This window comes from Simochromis diagramma, unplaced genomic scaffold (genome assembly GCF_900408965.1).
Source record: "Simochromis diagramma unplaced genomic scaffold, fSimDia1.1 OVJJ01000685.1, whole genome shotgun sequence".
In the NCBI taxonomy this organism is placed as follows: Eukaryota; Metazoa; Chordata; class Actinopteri; order Cichliformes; family Cichlidae; genus Simochromis; species Simochromis diagramma.
In genome coordinates, this window is record NW_024387477.1 from 2,452,260 (window position 1) to 2,476,560 (window position 24,301).

The 24,301-nt window shown below is 41.0% G+C and overlaps 1 protein-coding gene across 1 annotated transcript; it reads right to left on the minus strand.

Moving 5' to 3' along the window:
* Positions 1-9,492: 9,492 nt before the first annotated feature.
* LOC120724426 (LON peptidase N-terminal domain and RING finger protein 3-like) lies at positions 9,493-21,832 on the minus strand. Its single transcript, XM_040016633.1, has 12 exons — positions 20,968-21,832; positions 18,248-18,366; positions 18,018-18,140; positions 17,758-17,874; positions 17,431-17,650; positions 17,257-17,341; positions 16,962-17,076; positions 15,751-15,872; positions 15,140-15,298; positions 14,882-15,044; positions 14,164-14,313; positions 9,493-14,040 (listed from the first exon to the last, which is right to left on the minus strand). The coding sequence occupies exons 1-12, from the start codon at positions 21,656-21,658 to the stop codon at positions 13,882-13,884; spliced, it is 2,223 nt and encodes a 740-aa protein (XP_039872567.1). The 5' UTR covers positions 21,659-21,832; the 3' UTR covers positions 9,493-13,881.
* Between the last annotated feature and the right edge of the window lie 2,469 nt (positions 21,833-24,301).

Here is a 24,301-nt window from a genome sequence, read left to right on the forward strand (position 1 = left end):
CGTCATCTTTCCTCCGCTCAGCTTCAGCTGCTCTCCTGACAGCGCCTCACTTCAGACTTGTTGGCTCATATCAGAAGCTCAAAACACATCTGTTTACATCAGCACGCCAGCTAAAAACATGTTTCACATATTTACAATCATTTTATTTTCAATTGCTTTTAATGCCGTTGTTATTGTTAATTTTTGCACACAGACGACTCGGATGTGCTTCTTGTAACAGACTGATGCCTTCCTAACTATCAATCCTCTTACTGTAAGCATCAAACAAGCAAAGAAATGGGATTAGATTCTAAACTAGTGGAATTATTGCAGATGGAAAATAGCTTAATGTGAAAATTAGTCCAGAAAACACAAGCGATCCCACTGTGGGTGATTTATGGCAGAGTGGACTGATCAAACACTGGAGACGTCGATCTGTACAGTAGGGTAACATATTTTTTTCCCTGCATTGTTTAAGTGAAACTTAGGCTCATTTTTCAAGCAAAAACTTTTCTTTAATTTCTCCCAAACGCGGCCTCATGGACTCACTTGACCGTCTTGGCGTGTACGCATGCCTGCAAACATGTGGCCTTTATTTGTTTGTGTGCCTTTCTCCTTGTGTGTGGCCAAAATGTGAGCCAAATGTTTGTGCGCGCCTGCTCTCATGAACGGGTGTGAGCGGGCCGCTTGCATGCGTATGATTGATGGTTGCCTTGTGTTTGCGCACAGGAAGCTGTAATCAACTCCCCAGATGTCTTTTCTGGGCGAGTTAGGTAACGCCGCGGCTGCCCTACTTCTGATACACACACTACAGCACACATGCAAAGTGGACCCGCCAAGATGTACAGTGCGTGTGTGAGTCCATGCCAGGTATCCATAGTGATGACAGCTGGGTGCTGATCTTCTCATTTACAGGTTATATAACCAACGGGGTTGGCAGGAGTCAGAGGCACAGAGGTGAGGAGGTGGGTGGAGGGGCAGTGGTATTGAGGTCGACTCGGGGAACTACAGTTTCTAAGAAGTCACCGAAAAATCCTCCTGCTCTGAAACTCTTACTGCTATAAAGATATCATCATAAATTTGGACGTTCACTTACACAGGAGTGATGAGTAGAACACAACAAAGCCTTTAGAAGTGTTTTATTGACTAGTGTAACTTTATATTGTGTGGCCAAGTTGATCTCTGGGCAACAGAGTGTGATGTAAGTTGGTCTGTTGAACTGGATCATAAAATTACTTCAAATATTATAAATGTGCAAAGATTTAAACATAAATATTTTCTGACTAAAAGTCTCACGTCGTAGTTCTCAGTAGGAAAAGGGTGGAGCGTCCACTCAGAGTTCCTGCTCCATGTGGAAGAGTTTAAGTATCTCATGGTCTGAGGGGACAGTGGAGTATGAGGCTGACAGACTGGTGTTGCATAATGGTTAATATCTGGTGCTGCGATTGTTCTTTTGTGTATGTATGTGCCTACAGAGAGACATGTTCAGCCAGTGTAAACATGCTTCCATGCAGTGCTCCATGATCCTGACTGCGCGATCCTCGACATGAGCGTCATTGTGCATCGATCCAATGCTGATTGGTGGACAGAGTGATCACTGCCCCCATCTGACAGCAGATGCTCTCTGCAGGTAGACATACAAGCCGTGGGCAGAGGTTTCCACTACTGAACCATCCTTTCCTGTGAACCAGTGATGGTGATGTTGTACTCGTTGTTGTAGTGATGAGAAAGCTGAACGTGAACATGAAATGAAGCTGTTGATCTACCTTCCTGTCCCCATCTATGCTGAAAATTATGTGTAGGGATTAAGTAGGGTCTCAAAGAGCAGCCACTTCTTCCCCACATTGAAAGGAGCCAGTGGAGGTTGTTTGGGTTTGAGATCAGGATGTTTTCTGGGAACCTTCTAGGTATGGCACTGTGGGCATGTACCACCAGGAGGAGGACCCAGGACAAGCTAGAGAGAGAACGTCCTTCAGGTGACTTGACTTTCATCTGGAAGAGCTGGAGAAGTTGGGTAGGGGATGTTTGGGTGCCCCTGTTTGGACAGCTGCACCAATGAACACCACTGGTAAAAGAGCTCAAAATGGATGGATGGCATTTTACAATATTGCAAAGCAGTGAAATAACCTGTGAACACAAGATTTCCCTTTCATTCTCTTATGACATTTGCAAATACAATGTTTCTGTCAAGGTACAGCTGTGTGGCAGGATGGGGGGCTCAAACAGGGGAAGCTGACTGAAAGCAGCAGCTTTATTGCTGAAAATAATTCTACACGTTTACAGGAAACCAAACTGAAAACTAGGAACTAGAAATAAGAAACTAAAAGCAAAAAACTAAGGAACTAAACAAGGAAATGGAGAACTAGGAATTTAGTAGGAGCCCGCAAGTTACACAAAGCAAAGAGGGTGTACGATGCAACAATGGACAGAGGAACGCTCAGGGCTAAAATACACAAGCGAGTAACGAGGGAATGGGAAACAGGAGGGAAACACAGCTGGGGCTAGTAAGACATAATGAGACATAGGGGAAGCAAAACACTGAACATGGGACACGAAACTATCAAAGTAAAACAGGAAACACAAGACGGGCATGGAGATGCAGGCATGGAGATGCAGGCATGTCAAGGAGGCGTGGCTGACTGGGGAGACAGGGACGACTAGACATGAAAAGTGGGACATGAGAACAGAAACGAAACACAGGCTAAGATGAACACTGAGGGAGGGAGAACTAAGATTACTGAGAGCTTGAGAAAAAGGATAAACAAAACCAAGAACAATAATAAACAAATAATATTAAACCAAAAACACCGTGACAGTTTCAGGTCCAGAACACTCAGGTTTGGTCTCCACCAGCCAAGTTCTTTATAGTTTTTCCTGATCAGGAGTCTGTTTTTGTTGTTGTTTTTTTCTTCTTAGTAACTGAAATTTTAATTTAATTAAATTTAATTAATCATGATATGTGCTATTGTCACATGGCTGTTTTAAGTGACAGTTAGATACTGTTTGCTTACCTTCAGTGTCTGTTATGCTAAAGATGCTGAGGAGCCAGCTGTTGACTCCTCTAGCACCATCCTACCCACGCAGCCTCAGCTGCCACCAGCAGGAGGAGCTGGCAAGCTGTTTGGGAACCTCTTTGTTGCGACCAGATCGAAAGCTGTTTACCATTGCAATTTTGGTTTAAGCCTGTTTTTCACTCGGCCCCTACCTCAGGTAATGTCACAGTTTTACAGATGAACCCTGCAAAGCAAGCTAGCTAACAGTACCATTAGCTAAAATAAACCAAATAACAAAGACTAAGACTGCCAGCTAAAGACTTAAAAAATTAGTTCACAGACCAGTGGGTGACATCACAATGCACAGTCTATGCTATTAAATCATGTTTATTGCTAACAGCTGCCTGATTTCAGTGAAATCATGCTAATGGAAGTGGTGATGTTAACCCAAAATGAAAACATTTGCAGAAAAGACGTGTAAACACCCTCCAGCGTTCTATACAAACCTTTGAGTAAAACTTTTATGAAGATTCATTGCTACAGGCACTTACGAGCTTTGAATTTATTGTTTGTCTAAAAATATTAAAGATTGCTGACTGCAGATGTATTAATACTGCTGTTTACAGTTTTAAATAAATCTGATATTACTCTGAGATCGTCACATATAAGCTGATACATATTTATAACGTGTGTTTGGATTTGTCAGACCGCTCTGACCTCGCTCAGACTTTTGTGTGCAAACTGTAATGAGCCCAGTTTGCATGAGGTCAAATTCTCTAGCTGTCATTTTTTCCAGTGACCTTATATCTGAGAATTTGATCACCACTGTGACTCTGAATTTCAATTAACACGAGTATGACAATCCTGGCTGGTTTAGGCTTACAGGGAAAGCTGACCTGTTCTCCTATCAGTGAACTCTTTGTTTCCACTCGTGGACCGAGGAGGTTAAATTATCTCCCCTCCTTCCAGTTTCTGTCTTTTTTTTCTTTTCTTTTTCTGATCATATTTCATCACAAAAAAGCTGGAACACTTACTCAGTCATTTATCCAGAGGGGCTAAATGAGCAGTTTTACATACTCTAGTGGACTTCAGAAGATGCTACTTATATTTATTCAGGTCTGTGTCATGCTCTGTTAGTGGCAAAATCTATGAGTGGAAGTGGAAACTGAAACCCTGCATTGATAGTAACTGATATTTATCTCTATGTGTAACAACTTTTAAATAACTTAGATCTTCAAACGAATTAAATGGACTTGGCACAAACAAGGTGGGAAGTGCTGGGACAAGTGGGATCTTCATTTTGGATCTTTTTCAATAAAAATAACAATTTTTATTCAAATTGTTTGATCTATTTAACCTCTTAGTCCGACATATTGATTTCTTTTTTTTATACACTGCTAATTTCATTTACAAAGATTTTGTTTTTGCGCTTTATTCAACTCCTGCTACATCTTGTGTGCTTTTGCAGTGTTTTTCTGTTTGTCGGTGTTTTCTTTAGTGTCTGTTCGTTTGACCTCTCAGGGCCACCGTAACATATAAGCAACAAATTGAATCTGTGGACTTTCATCCAGTTATGTTTGATGTCTGGAACAGACGCACAATCCTCCCCGCAGTATTGTACTGACGTAGCTAACAGTGTTGCGCAGCTTTTAACAGAAGGTCACATTTACAGAAATTTAATAACTTTCTCAGACTGCGAAGGAAGGCCTGCTGTTCTTTACTCCGATGATGAAAACACAGTAAATATTTATTAGAGGAATTAGATTTCTATTTAAGCTGGTTATTGTGAGAAATTCTTGACTCTGAGTTCTTGATGCCAGAATACATTGGAATCATTCCTTATGTGATTGCACTAAGCTGTCTGCAGTGTAATTATATTGAAGAGCTATCTCTTTTTAAGTTTGACTGTCTGACGTATATTTGCTTTGCTTGCATAAACAGTTGTTGTGTCTGCCCAGCTTCCCCTCTGTCTCCATCTTTCAGCTCAGTGTTAGCAGTTTGCATTATTCAAACATATCGGAGACTTGGTGTCACTTTCACAAAACCAAAAAATCTGGACTTTTTTTTTTCTCTCTAAAATCTCTACTGTCTCTTACATACAGTATATGTATATTGCATACATGTGTGTAGACATCTCTGCACTAGGGCTGTTCGATATAACGATATATATCGGATGACGATATAAAAACGTCTATCGTTTCATTTTATGCTATTGTTTGTTTCGTGGTGTCGCAAAATAAACTGTTTATAGCACAATTTTTTCATCGTTTTGATGGTCACTGTAGTGGCTATATTCATTTCTATATTCATTAAAGTTCTCTCTTTCTCTTATATTTTATATAACTCTCTTATATTTTATATAACCACACTACGGACGGACAAGCGCCTGTTTTTATGCATTGTCGTTAGCAACAACGACGGTAAAACCATCGCGTGTCCGCTTGTTTATTTTCCATATAAACCTTTCACAATAAAGCTCAAGATCCTGTTGAGACTTTTCAAAATAAACTGAATCACGTGAAAGAGTATGCAGAGTATTTACGGATGAGAAGTAAAAAAGAGCCATCAGGTGCTAAAACATAAATCTTAGACTCAAACGTTAGAACAGGCTTTTCCCCGCAGCACGCCGTGTAATAAATACTCGCAAAGGAAACGGCGGCCGTTACAACTTATGTCTAAAAATGTATCGTTTCATGCATCGGTTAAAACACTCGACTCCAGGTACACAACACCCAGCTGGAAACACTTCACGCAAGTCGAGCTGCCCGAGATTCACAGAAAATGTTAAATTTTTATGATTTATATCGTTATTGGGACGATGGATGTCTTATATCGGGATATGAGATTTTGGTCATATCGCACAGCCCTACTCTGCACCGAATCATACTTTTTATTAATCTCTGTCTCTCTTCCACAGCATGTCTTTATCCTGTCTTCTTTCTCTCACCCCAACCAATCACAGCGATGGCCCCGCCCCTTCCTGAGCCTGGTTCTGCCGGAGGTTTCTTCCTGTTAAAAAGGAGTTTTTCCTTCCCACTGTCGCCAAAGTGCTTGCTCATAAGGGGTCATATGACTGTTGGGTTTTTCTCAGTATGTATTATTGTAGGGTCTACCTAACGCTCCTTTACTGGATCAGCCATTTAGGTTTGACTCAGTTAACCTGATAACTTGAACTGCTGTTAAAGAGCGATTCAATTTACTAACTGTGTTACTGGTTAGCTAACTGATAATATATAACTGCATCTCTCTCACTCTTCCACTGACAGTGCAGTCTGCACAAATGTGGATCCGAGGTGTTCCACTGTGGAACTCCAAAGTGTTCAAAATTAAATAAATAAATAGGTCGAGATGAAATAAATAACTATGTGAATAAATAAGACACAGATATGTAATGTGAGAATGATAGGTGTTTGCCTATCATTAGACAGGGTTTGCCTGTTGGGTTTTTTTTTTTTTTTTTTAAATAACTTAAAAAAAAAAAAAGTTAACCTCAATAAAAGTTTTTAAATTTTACGCTTATTTCTGTTTGTTTTCATTGTCTGTAAGTTATTTGTTATTCAGTTTAAACTGTGGGTAAAAAATGCTGTGCTGTCATGTGACCTGCTCTCTCATGTGTGTATGTTTCTTGTTTTGCATATATTTCTCCCCAGCTACAGGAATTCATACTGATAACTGCAACATGTGGAACAAACATGTGGAACAAATCAAACTGTGAACACAGTTGGTCACATCTAAACGCAGGCGCCTCATTGGTCAGTTCTACACGTCTGCGTGTAAAGTGATCTCAGAGCAGCAAGCTCTGCACCCGCACTCAGACACCTCCAAAAACCCAGTGTTTTATTTTGTGCAACTACTTCCGGTAGTTGCACAAAATGACAGCAGTTGAAATTACTGCAGCCATGTGCAATAAATTTGCACTGTTGTTGCCTACTAAATAGTCATTTTAAAGAAGGGCTTGCTCCACCTCCTTCAGACAGCCTTCTCTTACTTGTAATTACTTGTAATCTGTTTACAATATTGTGGTAATTAACTGTGATAAATCTGTGAAAAATCACAAATCTTTTCCAGGATGAAATAGATCTGAAACAGAAATTTAGGAATTCCTCCACAAATGGTGACAGAGTTGCTGCAAGATGCCGAGTTTAACTTCAAATTTATATGAAAATGACTCAGGCGCTTAGCAACCCTTCTTATACAGTGGGGCAAAAAAGTATTTAGTCAGCCACCGATTGTGCAAGTTCCCCCACTTAAAATGATGACAGAGGTCAGTAATTTGCACCAGAGGTACACTTCAACTGTGAGAGACAGAATGTGAAAAAAAAATCCATGAATTCACATGGTAGGATTTGTAAAGAATTTATTCGTAAATTAGGGTGGAAAATAAGTATTTGGTCACCACAAACAAGGAAAATCTCTGGCTCTCACAGACCTGTAACGTCTTCTGTAAGAAGCTTTCCTGTCCCCCACTCGTTACCTGTATGAATGGCACCTGTTTGAACTCATCATCTGTATAAAAGACACCTGTCCACAGCCTCAAACAGTCAGACTCCAAACTCCGCCATGGCCAAGACCAAAGAGCTTTGGAAGGACACCAGGAAAAGTATTGTAGACCTGCACCAGACTGGGAAGAGTGAATCTACAATAGGCAAGCAGCTTGGTGTGAAAAAAATCAACTGTGGGAGCAATCATCAGAAAATGGAAGACATACAAGACCACTGTTAATCTCCCTCGATCTGGGGCTCCACGCAAGATCTCATCTCGTGGGGTCAAAATGATCATGAGAACGGTGAGCAAAGATCCCAGAACCACACGGGGGGACCTGGTGAATGACCTGCAGAGAGCTGGGACCAAAGTAACAAAGGTCACCATCAGTAACACACTACAACGGCAGGGAATCAAATCCCGCAGTGCCAGACGTGTTCCGCTGCTGAAGCCAGTGCATGTCCAGGCCCGTCTGAAGTTTGCCAGAGAGCACATGGATGATACAGCAGAGGATTGGGAGAATGTCATGTGGTCAGATGAAACCAAAGTAGAACTTTTTGGTATAAACTCAACTCGTCGTGTTTGGAGGAAGAAGAATACTGAGTTGCATCCCAAGAACACCATACCTACTGTGAAGCATGGGGGTGGAAACATCATGCTATGGGGCTGTTTTTCTGCCAAGGGGACAGGACGACTGATCCGTGTTAAGGACAGAATGAATGGGGCCATGTATGGTGAGATTTTGAGCCAAAACCTCCTTCCATCAGTGAGAACTTTGAAGATGAAACGAGGCTGGGTCTTCCAACATGACAATGATCCAAAACACACCGCCCGGGCAACAAAGGAGTGGCTCCGTAAGAAGCATTTGAAAGTCCTGGAGTGGCCTAGCCAGTCTCCAGACCTCAACCCCATAGAAAATCTGTGGCGGGAGTTGAAAGTCCGTGTTGCTCGGCGACAGCCCCAAAACATCACTGCTCTCGAGAAGATCTGCATGGAGGAATGGGCCAAAATACCAGCTACTGTGTGTGCAAACCTGGTAAAGACCTATAGTAAACGTTTGACCTCTGTTATTGCCAACAAAGGTTATGTTACAAAGTATTGAGTTGTATTTTTGTTATTGACCAAATACTTATTTTCCACCCTGATTTACGAATAAATTCTTTACAAATCCTACCATGTGGATTCATGGATTTTTTTTTTTTTTCACATTCTGTCTCTCACAGTTGAAGTGTACCTCTGGTGCAAATTACTGACCTCTGTCATCATTTTAGGTGGGGGAACTTGCACAATCGGTGGCTGACTAAATACTTTTTTGCCCCACTGTGTATATATACGAATTTAAACATGTGGTACCAGCCGAGTTGAATTCTGCTATTAAAAAGAGATGTATCGCGGGTGAGTTGAGATCATTGGTTCAAAGTGACTGATTGGAACAACTCAGTGCTGCCACTGGGCAACCAGTGACTTTTCCCAGTTGCAGGAAGGTTGCAATCATGTTTTTACTGTAGTGTGAGTGAGCTAGTAGGTAAACCAGACAGAGATGGAAATTTATTTAGTTGAAGTGCTACTTTGTTAGGTTAGCTGTTGCTCCTGCTCCCAAGCCTTGTTATAAGTTACTATTTCACACTAGCCAGACTCACCTCTCATTTATACTTAACAGATACTCGAGACTTAGCTCTCTAAAGAAACCAGAGGAGCTTATTTTTTCAAAAAGCATATTCTTTTAGAGGGACTGAAAGCTGGAATTGTATGTTTTATGTCCTTCCAAACGATCATGGTTTTAAAGCAAAGCTTCTTCTTTTTTTTTTTTTGTAAAAAATAACTTTTCCCTATAATTTGCTTGAGTCTGATCCTGCGGCCTTTGCTGTGTGTGCTCCTGCTCTGTCGCCCTCTCTTTCCTCCTGAACTGTTGACTAAAGGTGACAAGCCTCAGAACAAATCTTGCCATGTAACAAGTAAACTGAACTGCCATTGTCTAAGAATCACAGATGCGCACACACACACACACAAACACACACAAAATAAAGAGATGTCAGACTTGTTGTCCTCACCAGAGTTTGTTCAGAATCAAGAACAAAATCTTTTTTAGTTTATTCATGACTTCCTGCTTCAGACTGTACCTCTGCAAATTATTACATACTTTTTTTTACTATCAGTAACTGATGTGAACAGAAAACATCAAAGAAATGTCAAGACATACATACATTCATCTTGCTTCACCTGGACAAATTTAGAGGTTATGAAGTTCTAGTTTGATAACATTTGAAAGAAGCAGGCCATGAAGTAACTGAAGTCTGTTCGTACATTTGAAAAGCGAAGGAGGGCTTGAACATTTCTTGAGGTTAGCAACAGACAGGGCAGGATACCAAGACAATGATTTCCTTCCTGCCCTTTTTTTCTGGACACCGTCTGTGCTTTAGCTCACAAACAGCCTCAGTAGCCAGGTATTTTTCCAAGAAGCTTTCGATCCATTAGGGAAGACCAATTAGTTGCTACTTAAATCAGACCAAACATTTGGAACCACTTTTCAAATACATCACACAGAAACCTTTGATATTACAGCTTTGTAAGCTAACATGTTTCATGATCTGAAGACTGATGGGCACAAATAAAAAAAAGAGTAGACTACTGATTAAAGTCTCACAACTGTACATGGAAGAAACAACATTGTTAAGAAACTAGGAAGCATTTTTCTGCCTTTCTGGAAGTTCTCAAATAGGATGGCGGTTACACTTCCTTAATAAGTCAGTGTTTGAATTATGAAAGGTCAGGAAATCAGTGAGCAATAGACACATCCTGTTGCTGTTGCATAGCTGGATGGCTGGAAGATCTAAATTTGTATTTTCTTCTACATGTTGAGAACCATTTCTGAGCCTACAGGACAGGCCTGTCTGCTCTGCTAAACTAGTAAAAAAAAAGTTTTTATTTGACTGGTATGATCACAGTTTTTGGATTGCTACAATATATCAAAGTGATACAGTTAAACTCATCTTGACCTTTAAGGATTCAATCCCTGACAACGGGACAATGTAACCGGTGCTGTTCCATCTTTTCTCATTTCGCTTCTGTGAATGACTGAGCATACAGAATCTCCATGGTGACAAAACCATCATTCAATTTCAAAACCCACAAAAATTTGTAATAATTTGAGTACCTCTAGTTAAAGTTAATGTAGCCATGAGGAAGCTGTGTGCTTTAAAAATAATAAATTGGGCTGTAGCATTTAGCTACCACTGGCTAAGTCCCAACAATTACCCTATCACTGACGTTAACCTCATTTAGACATTTTTTAAATATATTTTATATTTGCTTTCTTGTCATGACTCGTTTGAAATGTTGTTTGTGCGTTAAAAGTTAAAGCTAGCAACAGGTCATCTTAGATTTGAATAAAAAGTAAATAGTGGGAATAAATTAATCAGGGACTGCTCAATTAATTGTTAAAATGTGTGTTTAACACAAAGTGTGAGGCATATCGGGGGGGTGTACTGCTAAGCTAACGGTTAACTTTATAAATAGCCGATTGCCAGAGGAAATTGTCTGGTTTCACTGAACACTCAGCAAGAAAGCCAAAATATACATTTGCCAAAGTATATAAAGAAAATAGAAACATAGCCCACATTAGTGGTTATTGGTAGTTGGTTGGTTTTTGTATGGACAGACAAGAAACGTTGGTATTACGTCACACTAAGTTCTACTAGATGCCAAAAATCAGCCGTGGAGCCAGTGGTTGGTTTGCAGAGCTTTTGACCTCCAGCCACCATCAGTGGGGCAGCCTGCTGAAGAGGCCAAGTGACCAAAAACACCAACAGAGATTTGCCCTACTCAGTGTACCGTCCCAAGGTAATGCTACAAACTGCCTTGGCCACTCTTCTTTGTTCTTTGTATGGGAATAAATTAGCACAGTGCATAGCGTTATTTCAAGTTAAATGCACCAGCTGTTGAAGGTTTTACTGCGAAGTGAAACTTCAGTTTTCAGGGTGATATTTGCAACAACATATGCTATGTTATCAAGAGAGACCCAGGTTATTGCACAACACATCACCATAGTTGCACCTGCAGTTTAAGTAAAAATGGAAGAATTCAAAGTTAAGGCACTAAAACTGCTGCCAGAATGAAAGACCGTTCAGAGATATCAAACCAAAGTCTATGTTTCTGTGATTTTTGTTTTAATGTTTTTTAAAGAACTGGCTCCTCATGCTGTTTTAGAATATGTGGCAAATTTCCCTTTATTTAAATATTCCAGACTGATTAATGTGAAAAGGTTCAAGCATGACACCTTCACACAAATGCATGATTATATGACGACTATTCCCTTTCCTGTCCAGTTTGAGCTATCATTTTTATTAGTAGTTACCATTCATAACAGAGGGTCAGTCATATAACATGACTATATGTTATATCTGTTTGTACAAATATCTGTTCAGGCAGTCTTCTGTAAGAATTAAACATAACATATTACAATGCCAGACACAATACACGGCCAATTATTGCTGTTTGACTCTGTCATATTGCAAGTGTATCAACGCCTTATCGACAAATTATTTATCAGCCACGTCGTATTAGCCTCATGACAGGGCTTAGGCCTTCCCAGTGCTCTCACACATGAAACGCAGAAACATCGGTAAGTGAAGAAAATCATCAAATACAACTGACGTAAAAACATGTAGAAATCAAAACACACGTATAGAAAACAAAAGAACCTAAAGGCAAAGCTCAACGGTCTCCGGCGTTTGTCAGAGACCGGCTTTTGCCGTGTAAAAACAGTCGCGTCACAGACATCAGCAAGGCCTCGATGTTAGTTTGTTTTTCAAACAACTTTTTTTCTCAAAAATATGATGGCAGGTTTCCAGACAAGCTTTTTGCTTTGTTTGTTTTTTTTATGCTGCTGTGAATTTATTATTTGGAAGCAACAACTTTCCATTAAAACTGGTTTAAATGGTATACAACTGGATCCACACCATCGTCTTTGTGTGCGGATGGAAGGCACCGGCCTTTACAAAAAACATCAGTTGTGTTTTGTTTTGTTGCGTCACCCTTTACCAAAGAAAAAATTAATTAAAAAAACAAAAACAGAGAACTTTGCTTTTTTCTGCCTGCAATGTTCGTTTCCCTTATTTGATGTGAAAGTGCAAATAAATACTGAATAAATACATTTAGCAGATAATGGCATCAAACTCCAAATATTGTTGGTAATGAGTCCATGATGCTGAATGATGCTTCTCACAGCAGGAGGATCCAAATATGTTCAAGTCAACACACATAATCAATGTGGATCACCAGCCATCATCTAGAAAAAGGTTTGGTTTGAGGGCGTGCCAGCTTCATGTTGGTGCCACATTTTGATTGTAAAAGCTGCGTATAGGTGGAGTTTTAAAAAATTAAATTAAAAAAAAAAGAGGAGGACTTTGGAACGTGAGCAGCTCTCTTTTTGTGAAATGTAAACAACGTCACTGCATGCATAAATAAAAACTGTGAATAAATAACGGAAATCAATGTCAAAACATACAAAAAAAAAAAAGAATAAAACAAGAACAAAAAGCTTTTAAAGCACACCAACGTAAAAGCTGATTCTCTTGTTATTCGTTTGAATGAGAGAGGAAGAAGGGAGGAGCCATGAAGGAAAGACGGAAGAGCTGATGGACTAATTACTGCAAGATACACTAAAGGTGGTAAGAGAGTAGATGAAGTAAACAGAGTATATTATGTACGGAGAGTACATTTTTCATATTCATACTAAGGTTTGATCTTTCTTCATTTGTACACTTAAAGACAAACATGGTCGGTTAAATGACTCGCCATGTCCAGCTATGATTTGATTTGCAGGCTGTTTCGTTGGGAGGATCATTTGTCTTTGCTCTGTAGGCGATGTTCAGACAGGAAGCACATATATGACATTCGTATTGGGTTTTTCTGACAAATCTTTTTAGAAGACGCTCTGACCAAACTGCAAAGTGTGGCAAAAGGAAGAGCAGAGAACTGCAAACATGGCAGACAGACAGAAAGGTGAGAGTAGCAATCTGGGCAGATTAAGAGATCGCAGCACAGCAGCTTTTTCTTATACACAAAAAAAAAAAAAAAAAAAGTACACCTAGCATGTGCATATGATCAACGAAATACAGTGATGTAACAGCGTGACAACTGATGGTTTCAAACAGACAATTGTGATGCCAGACTCCCCGACCTGTCTGAACACAGCTCGAGTTTGTGGGTCTGCCAGGACTGCTGCTCTGTGAAAGTGATGACGGAAGGCGTCTGTTATTCATTCAGATCCACGTTATCTCAACTGTTGCTTAGTTAAAGTTTGCTGTTGATGCTTGGATGACATCGGCGGGGAACGGGGAAGGTGCGACGCCATCAGCGTCAGTTCTTTGTGCATCAAAAAGGAAGAACAGCAGGTCAACTGCTGCTTTAGGGTCAGGCGCGCGCGTCACCGGCTCCTGTTCTGCGACATGAAGAGCAGCACCTTGCGGATGCCGCTGAGACGGTTTCTCAGAGACGTGAGGGCGAGGAACGGTAGCTGAGCTCGGCCCTCTAAAGGAAGAACTGCTAGTAACCACCAACACCACGAGGGACCGTTAGGGCTGGCCTGCAAGCAAAAAACACACAAGTGAGATGGTTTTAAAGGGCAAAATGAAGTAGAAGAAAAATTTGGATACTTTAGTCCCACTATATAAAAATAGAAGCTATAAAAGAAACAGACTGTGTGTACCTGAAGTTCAGAGTCTTTGTCAGGCATTGGTCCGAAGTGGCCTTCAATGCGAGCTTTCTGCTCAGCTTTCAGAGAGTTGACCCAATACACGGCCTGCTCGTACACCACGTCATGCAGGCACTGCAGCTCGCGCTCTGCTACGCCCTCCACCTGCGGACAACAACACCTCTGAGCTTTAACATCTTAGCAGCAGCTCACCATCCTTCTCTAAATAACTCTCCAGGTGGAAAACCTTTGCTGCATACATCTATAGACTAGTTCTTACAACCATAAAATCTTTTGAAAGCAGATGCAAAGCTTGACTTGTGCTTCTGGCTGAGTAACGGAGGGGCACTGCATGCTTGAATAATCCCAAAGTAGCCACAGCATACTGTATCCTGCTTTATCATTTCTTTTTTCTTCTAAATGAAATTATATTTTAATAAATGAGCATCACACTGGATTAAACAAGACTTGAAACTTGCAACTGGGGCTCTGAAATAATTGGAAAATGTTTACTCGGGTTATAAATCAATTATGAAATTGGCTTTTCTTTTTCAGTTGGTGTTGGTTTTGCAACAACATGGGTTGCCCCCTGCTGGCCATTAGAAAGAATGCTAGTTTCAGACACTTGTGCATCAACTTGTTTTCAGACCAGGATGTTAATAACACCTTATAAAGTCTAAGCTCATCCTGTCATCTCTCACTCTCCCAGCTCACAACCCCCACCATCTCATACCTTAACATCTTCCAGGTACTCTATGTCAGCTGTGTTGTAGCCATCCCTCTCGCTGTGCTGAATTACTTTAAACCTCCGTTTGCCTATCGTGTCCACAACAGAGCGGCCGTCGGAGAAGAACTTGACATCGCGGATCTCCAGTAGGCACCCGTAGTCGGCAAACCTGGAGGCCGAAGGAGAAAGCGCAGGGAGCAAGTTAACATTATGTGCATTCATAGTCCGACACCAACCCCACACAGCTGCAGTCAAAGTACTAACCCTTTGAGGTCATCTCCCAGACACATGCCAAAGCAGTTGGTACCCGTCTCCATGCATCGGCGAATCATCAGTCTGTAGCAGGGCTCGAAGATATGGAGAGGGCATGGCACAGTAGGGAAGGCCATGGTGCACACGAATATAGGCACATTCTTGTTAAGACTAAGGGGAGACACGGAAAAAAAAAGTCTTTTATTTTCATTAAGGAGGAGATATCGTGTAAAAAACAAAAACAAAACAAAACAACAACTTTCAATTAAAAATTCAACATGAATGAAAATCTTTTGTAAAAAAAACAACAAAAAAAGTTAACTTAAACTCCAGGTGAACTTTAGGCCAAATGTAAAAGACACTGGTTAACGTGAGAGTGAATTAATTTATGCATCGGCCGTCAGGAAAGTGACACTTGAAGCCTGAATGACCAACACTCAGAGCTCACTGTGTCGGACACGTGTGCCGTCAGTTGTAGGTCAGTAGGTCAAACAGCCGCGGATATTCTCAAAATGTTAATGTCACACGTAAGCTGCAATCCATCAAAAGACTTGCTGGGAGAAAGAAATATAAGCAGAGCCTGATAATAAGACAGTGGAGAAGAGCGGGAAATATGAACTTACTTGGAGAGCTCAGCCATTTCCTCCAGGTGGATTTTCTGTCTTTCCATGAGCTCAGAGGGAAGATACTTCGATATCAGGTTCTCAGTTATTACCGTCTTACAGTATTTCCTCTGGACCAGATACTGGAGACAGACACAATGAATATGTTAACAGCAGCAGAATGACACAATAAGGATGTCTCCTGTGGTTGTTGTCCCACAACCTTGTTAGTCTGACTGGTTTCAAGGGATCCACAAATCAAATATGCTCAAAGCCCTGACAATGACATTATTACTGGAGCATAAGAAATGAACCAAACTATATAAAACATGGTTTCTACAACAATATAAACAATATTGTAAAGACTCAACATTCATTAATATGCTAGGTTACCAACTCTGTAATCCACCTTAGATCAGTAATTTACAATAACCCCCAAAGACTTGTGGGATAAGTTGACACCACCTTCCCCAACATCAAATATCCTTAGCAGAACTTGTTTTAGACAAGATCTCGAGCTACTTTCAGCTTTAGCCTTAGCAATTATGTTTAGCGGACCGTTTATCAATTAGCATAACTGTCTTTTTTTTTTTTTAAACCCAAATACCTTAAGCATCCATCCTCTATTTTTCTTCATATATATATATATATATATATATATATATATATATACATACACACACACACACTGTTACATTTGCCATTCATCATGTGAAATGATCAGTTTCTGCAGTTTATTTTCAGCTGTGATCAGAAATGTTTATTCATTTACTAGCTAACCATTTCAATAGCTAGCCAAACGTCTACCAGTTTTCCAACTTTTTATTTCAGAATTTCAGCTAGCTAGTTTAAGCCACATTTTATTTATCATGTGTAGCTAATAATTACTTTTGTTTATGCCTACTGTTAACCCCCCCCCCCCCCACACACACACACAAAGCATATCTTTTAGCAAACTTTAACTGTTAGCCATACCTATAACAAGCTTTTTAAATTTTTCATTATTGCTTATCTATACAGTTACTTTAAATTCTTCACAAAACCTTTTCAGAGCTCATAAATTCTCTATAATTTCACTGTTTTTTCTCTTTATATTAGGTAATGTATCTTTCCACACAGCACCTTGCTACTGCAGAGGAATAATTATACCCCTGGCTGGTAATCATTGCTTCAGGCCTTATTGAATGTGGACGGTCAGTCTGAAGAGTTTATTGAATTCCCGTGCCACCTACCTCAGACATATCCTCTTTACAAAGGGGACACTTTGGGTTATGGTCCAGACATCTCTCCAAACACTGAAGACAGAAAGTGTGCCCACACGGTGTTGTCACTGGTTCATAGAACAGTCTAGATGGGAAACACACAAACAGTGAAAAACCACGGACAAACAAGGGTAAGATACACTACAACAGCAATAAAATGCCTTATTTAAAGCGTAAGATTCAGTGTGTTTGCATTCTGGCCCTACACAGCCTGCGTGTCCAGTGTCAGTTGCGTAAACCTAGCTGTAAATCAAACTGCTCTCACCTCATACAAAGAGGACACTCCAGATCTGCGGGGTCAAAGAGGTCGTCATCCACAGAGCTCAAATATTCCGGCTCCTCGTTTGGCTCTAAATGTAGAGGTAATCAACAATAAATACAATGCTGAAGTTGCTAATAGTATATGACAGCGTGTGATTGTGCAAAGCTGTATAATCACCAGATTTGGATCTCTTGTGATCGTTGTTCTTCCCCTGAAGTTCCACCTTTGCCTCCTCTTCTGAAATCCTTCGTTTCCGTTTGGTAAGGAAGCACTGGTCAAACCTCCTGACCTCTGTCCTCCCCTGACATTTGCTTTGATTCTCCTTTGGGGACCTCTCTGGTGCAGGGAGAGTCGAGGTAAGATAAGACTCTGGAGACAGTGATCCGGGACTAAGGGTCTGAGGATGGAGAGTAAAGATGCAGAGAAGAAGAAAATAAATTAAAGAGAAACTTCATGTGGACTTGATTTGGATGGGCTGACTTCCAGACGTGGAACATCTCTTACATGGAAGGGAGCACTGATGCTGTTTTTGATGTGTGCTCTGGAAGACAGTATATTGGTGTAGTCAGAGATGTGTTCAGGGACCTGATCTCTGACTGGAGCCAGCAGATCACTCAGGATCTGAAAGAGGAAAATAAGCCATTATGTCATTATTTTGATGACACTGCAAATACACACTTAATGTTTTCCCTTAAAACATTAAATGATTTGTTGTATTTAATGTGCAGTAGGGCAGGTCACAAGATAACAGTGGTCATATTTACCTTGTAAGCCTCAGTCTTAGCAAGTTTACAGTCAGGCTCTATGGACAGACACACTAGGTACTCTCTTAGAGCCTCCTCACTCCTGCCCAATGACACCAGGGCCTGGCCCTTGCGAACGTGACCCTGTACACAAAAGAAACATGCAGCATGTTGCAGCTTATTCACTTTGCTACTACACTAGGGCAAGTTTTTAATATAATGAACTAAAAGCTACAGTTTCTCTGCTGTACCTTGGACCAGTGAGGCATCAGTCTACAGGCCATCTCAGCGTCCATCAGAGCCTTTTCGTGTCGTTTCAGGCTCGAGTGGATCTGGGAGCGGTTACTAAACAGTATGTGGTCTGTTGGTGCTGGAGAGAAGAACCCGAGCAACCGTTAGTTGTAAAATTTTAGGAATGTTTTCCACTTTTTTTTTCTTCTTCTAATAAAATATTTTTTTTAAACTGTAAAAGAAAAGGAAACGTTTCCAGAGCCCAGAGTTATGAATTTAAATGGCCTTTCTGTTCAGCCAGCAATTAAAAACAGTAATGATTATTTGACAGTTATATGGAGGAGCAATCATTTAAGGAACAGACTACTGACCAGTTATACAATAATTTAAATAATTCTTCTGACAAGAACTCTATATATTCTAGTTTTAGCTTCTAAAATAATAAAATAAATTCTTTTAATCTCTTCTTTTAAAACCAACAGCCCGACCGATAGATTATTCTTAATACCCATATCTATATTTGGCAGTTTAAAAATCAGATATTCCGATACATCAGCCGATATTTTTTCATTCAGACACACAAAACATAAACAAAAACATGTTAACATGACAACATAACACACACAAACATCTTCAGACTGCTTGTTGACTGATATCAATTTACACTGAGGTGACACATACCGCATATATGAGCAGCCAGCATGCTTAATAAAAGGCTTGGATAATTAACTGTTTATTAATATACCCTTGTTCCCTGTAAGATCTGAGCCTAGTATAGAATAGAAATAAATAACGACCACTATTTTTTCCCTTTTCAAATGTCTTAAACAGTATCCGCTGGCATGTTATAACACTGAGTGAATGTTTAAAATGGGTTCGTTTCCACATTACAAAACGTGTTAAGAAAAAAAAAAAATGACTGCCTTACAAAACCATGCAGTACTATCAAGGTCACCCACATTGTAGGTTTCATAACGTGAAAAACTTATGCAAATACCACTGATAGCCTTATGGGAACCGGAAGGAGATATTTCCCCGACTTCGCTACGGGCACAGGCAGCAAATCACTCAAAGAAACCAACACAGGAGCCCCAAACATGACAGAACGAGCCAAAGTAGGGCCTGTAACTGCACAGGTGTCAGGCACAACACAAGCATCACAGAAGGAAGATTGATTAGCACTGTGGTTAACTGCAGGCAGCCTTGCTGAACATAGATGCTTACACACAAAGATACATATCACACAGACCTGCTCTAATTATAACTCTTTAGACTGGCATTCACTCTTTGGAGACCATCTCCAGGCTTAACTGCAGCATGCCTAAATGCAACTTTGGGCCTGATCTTCACCTCGAGCCAACATTACTCTGAAAGCATAACCCTAATTAAAAAAAAAAAAAAAAAAAAAAAAAAAAAAAAAAAAAGTCCATTTCCCAAAGGACTGACCTCCTTTTTTTTTTTTTTTTTTAAAAAAAAAACAAACCAGTGCTTGAAAACTTTGACCCCCACCACAGAGGATTTTGGCCTTCCACCCAAAAGGAATATTCTTCTATTTTTTTTTTTTTTTTTTAAGAGGTGGGGTTTAGTTTTGACAGAAAGCCAAAAATAATAACAGGAAAATGCACAGAAGTCATCCAGGATCCAGGAAAACCCAACATACATACATCTGTCTATGAATAAGGTGATGTGGAACTCAGTTTCTGCAACTGTGACAACTCCAACCTGAACTTTCTTTCAGTGAAAACCTTTGTTAATTGTGATCTGTCAGAACACCTTTAGGAAAACATGTTAGAACCACATTGAATCATCAAAAAGCCCAGTTGACAACTGTGGGTGCTCTCCAGCTAAACTCCTGCTTTGAGATAAATGTGGGAACCCAGTAGTCAGAAATGTTCGGTCCTTATGCAACGCAAAAATACTCTGCCTGTTAGCTGTCAGATAGTCAGCAATGGAAAATATGGCACACTTTTTAAAGGAGAAACACGTAGCTCCAAACTTACACAACTAGCCTATTAAGTGACTGAGCTACAGCTGCACACTGCTGTAAAGTCAAATGAGGACAGACTAAGGATCCAAGACTCAGAGGGCTGTAGTTTGATCTCTGTGTTAATCACTACATTTAACTGATGAAATAGGAAAACAATGAAGGGGCATATGGCTCTTTAAATGCTACTTAAATTAATGCATGTCAGCAAAATGTCAAATTGGGGACTGCCCCTAGCTCACTGCCAGTGATTCCTGTCTGAAGGTCACAGTTCACCTATGTTATCACCATCCAAGCTCTTCCCAATTAAAACAAAACAAAACACAAAAACAGAAACTGAGCGCTGGTGTGCCCAGCGGTGACCTGCAATAATACCCTTGACCTACATTTGCCTGATCCATTGTTTGACGTTACACAATGAGGGAGCGGGGGGGGGGGGGGAGTTACGTGCTTACGCAATGTTTGGTCCACTGGCCCAGCCCACATAACCCTGTTATCCAACACATGGCGATGTGACTCTTAGATGCCAGCAGAGAGGTGGCTAGCTGTGTCACCGCCACGATTATGACACTAATAAATGTGGAACAGCTCGACCTTGTTATTTTACTGTACTTTTCACATAAACACACCTGACATGCTGTTATGGAATAATAGGAAAGTTACAGAAGTAGGCTACAGCAGCCCTGTCACACACACACCCTTTCTTTTTGCTTCTTAGTAAGAATAAGAATAAGAAGCAGCAGCTCGGTGTCTTACCTGCGAGTATTGCTTGGTTATACTTCTCCAGGGCAGCTTCCATCTTTTTCTCGGCGTACAGTGCGTTGCCCTCCCGCCTCAGCTGGCCGGCCTGGTACTGGGTGGGGAACCACTTGGCCAGCAGGTTGCTGAGGACCACATTCACCCTGAGACCTAGGCTGTCGCTCACTGCTGAGACATTCTTACACTCCTTGCACACCACCGGTCGCTCTTTCTCTTTCCTCTCCCTCTCCAGACACTTTTTACAAAAGCAGTGACCGCACGTCAGAGTCACCGGCTCGAACAGAAAGCTCAGGCATATCCGGCAGGAGAAGTCTTCATACCCGCAACCTGTGGCACCCGCTCTCGGGCATACAGTCGCACCTGCCTCCTTTGCCCTACACGGGTTGCCCCGTTGCCTCTCACCCTCGTCTTGCCTCCGTATAGTACCCGACAGGTACTCTATGAGGTTGGCCAGGTGAGTGGGTCTCAGCCTCTCTATCTCCGAGGCTTGCCGGTACACATCAAACGCTTCCGTGAATTTCCCCCCGAACGCGAGCGCGTCAGCCCGCTTCACCATCAGCTCCCGCCGGCTCTGCGGATCTCCGAGACACGCCAGCTGGCACTCGTAGATGTCCGCGGCCAGGTCGAAGTTTTTCGACTTGAAAGCCTCTGCTGCGAGATGCAGCATGCTCTCACTCTCCGTCCCCATACAGAGCAGGCTGTCCGAAGCGTATCAGCTCATCTACGTGGTGCATGTCTGCACCCCAGCTGCTGCCATTCACGTCTGTCCCCTCCGCTGCAAACGACTGACAACTCTGCACGTTCATGCCCTAGTCCAGGAAGGACCGATATTATTCTCAATGGACCATGGCGAGGAGGTGAAAAAAAAACTGTTATGTAAAAGTTGTGTCACGTGACGCCGGCCAGCTGTTCTCATTGGACGAGTTTGGAAAACTGTTACAAAACAATCTGCCATGTAACAGTTTCAGTGTCGGGGCCATGGGGCGGGATGTCTGACCTGCATGCTGGTTTCTTGTAAACAGTGACCAGGGTTCCCAAAGAATGACACCATTTAGTGGGACGACATGTAATCGATCTCAATTGACCAAGAGTATGAAAATTTGTTGTAGTGTCACAGATTTGACATGGTTCAGCATGTATTTTAGTGTGTCTCATACTATCTCATACTAGTGACAATCTGAAAAGAGAGCATGTCAGGCTGTTTTTAAAATGTGCTTTAATTTGTTCAAGTTTTCAGTAACATTTTCTTATAGAAAAGATTTCTTCATTTAGGCATTCCAAAGTAAATAACCCATGTGTGCGGAATTTTATAGAACATTACTTCCTGTTCCAGTTGAGCTTACACAAGAAACTGTCAAATGCATGCCCTGCTAACAGCTGTTGTCAGCATCTTGTTATGTGTCTAACAAAACTGAGTTACATAAATATTCTTTTATTTAACTTCTGGGCAAAAAAGAAAAAAGAAATGCACATATTCCTTTTTTTTTCCCATTACAAAAATAAAGGAAAAACAAAATCCAAAATATTAAAAAAGAGAACAAAAGAAAACACAATATCTTAGCCATCACCTCCTTACTGCGTGATTTTAGTGGCTGCAATTACCCATCCCACACACTGCCACCATAAAACGGATAAGATATGGAGGTTTCCCACGTGTTACCAGCTTCAAGGTAACCATTGGTCATGGAATCGTAACTAAAAGGTACTGACCTCCATATTTTGCAAGAAATGCAGACGGTGAATGTATTTTTTGTGGTCTTTTGGAGGAAGGTAGGATTTTGCTTTGTAAATTTGATGTAAATGATCAAAACTGGTCTTAACAACTGTGGTCGGTTGTATTTCGAATGTAAAAGCCATTTAAAAAAAAAAACTACCAACACAGAGGAGCAATAAGAAACAAGGGGGGCAGGGACATCCATTAACCAGTCCAGATGAGGGACAATTTCCAGATACAATCATTTTGGTCTTGTTGACATTAAGGGGGGAAATTTAGTGTTAACCAGTGTTTGCTATCTTATAGACAATTAAACAGAAGCGTCAGTGGGATAGAGGCATCAAATCTAATAGGGAAATATATTTGGATGTCATCAGCAAAACAATGAAAGGGAATATTGTGTTTCCTGAAAATTGATTCTAGAAGCAGCATAACATCAGAACCACCTGCCTGTTATTGTGCCGGTCCCCCTTTTCTGCCAAAACAGCCCTGATCCATTGAAACATGGACTCCACTTGGTCCCTGAAACTGTGCCGTGGTATCTGGCATCAAAATGTCATCCACAGATCTTTTTAGTCCTGTAAGCTGCGAGGTGGGGACTCAGTGAATCAGACTTGTTTGTCCAGTACATCCCACAGATGCTCAATTAGACTACGATCCTGGGAATTTGGAGACTGCGTCAAAACCCCAAACACATTGTTGTGCTCCTCAAAGCATTCCTGAACCATTTCTGTTTTGTGGCAGGACACATTATCTTGCTGAAAGAGACCACAGCCATCAGGAAATCCTGCTTGCATGGTCTTTAGAAATGACATGTACAACCTTATGTAAGTTGTACGTGTCAAATTTACAGCCACATTGATGGAAGGGCCGAGGTTTCCCAGCAGAACATTGCCCATTGTCCAGTTCTGATGCTCAAGTCCCGATTATTGGTGGATAGGGGTCAGTACGGGATCCTTGAATGGTCTGTGGCTATGCAACCCCATACCCACTGTGTATTCTGACATCTTTCTGTCAGAACCAGCATCAACTTTTTCAGCAATTTGAGCTACAGTAAAATGTCTGTTGGATTGAACCACATGGGCATCTGTGAGCTTTGGCATTCCATGACCCTGTCGCTGGTTCACCTCTTTCGATAAATACTGACTGCTGCAGAATGAGAGCTGCAGTTTTGGAGATGGTCTGACCCCGCTGGACACTGTTACCACAGATTTGCATTGAAGGCCCTGTCACTTTATACTAAGTTGTAATTCCATCTCCTCTTCTAATTTTTCTTATCTTAAACTTGATAATGCTCCATACAGATTGGAAATTGGATACCTACTGTGACCTCTGACCTGAATCTTTATTAAGCACCTTTAGATAGGTGTACCCACATATTTAGACGCGTATTTAGAATGTTTTTATTCCCTAACACGTGGTATTTGTATAATATTTAATTGTAAAATCAAGATATCCATGACTTCTGTCACTGATCTGGAGGAGTTGGAGTAATTTTATCTAAACACAGAGTTCTGACAGAAGGCAGTCTGAGAAATATGTATCCTCTACATGTCCAACACACGGATCTCAGGGAGACTGGGAAATGAATGCTTTTGCTGAGAAGCACTTTGACTA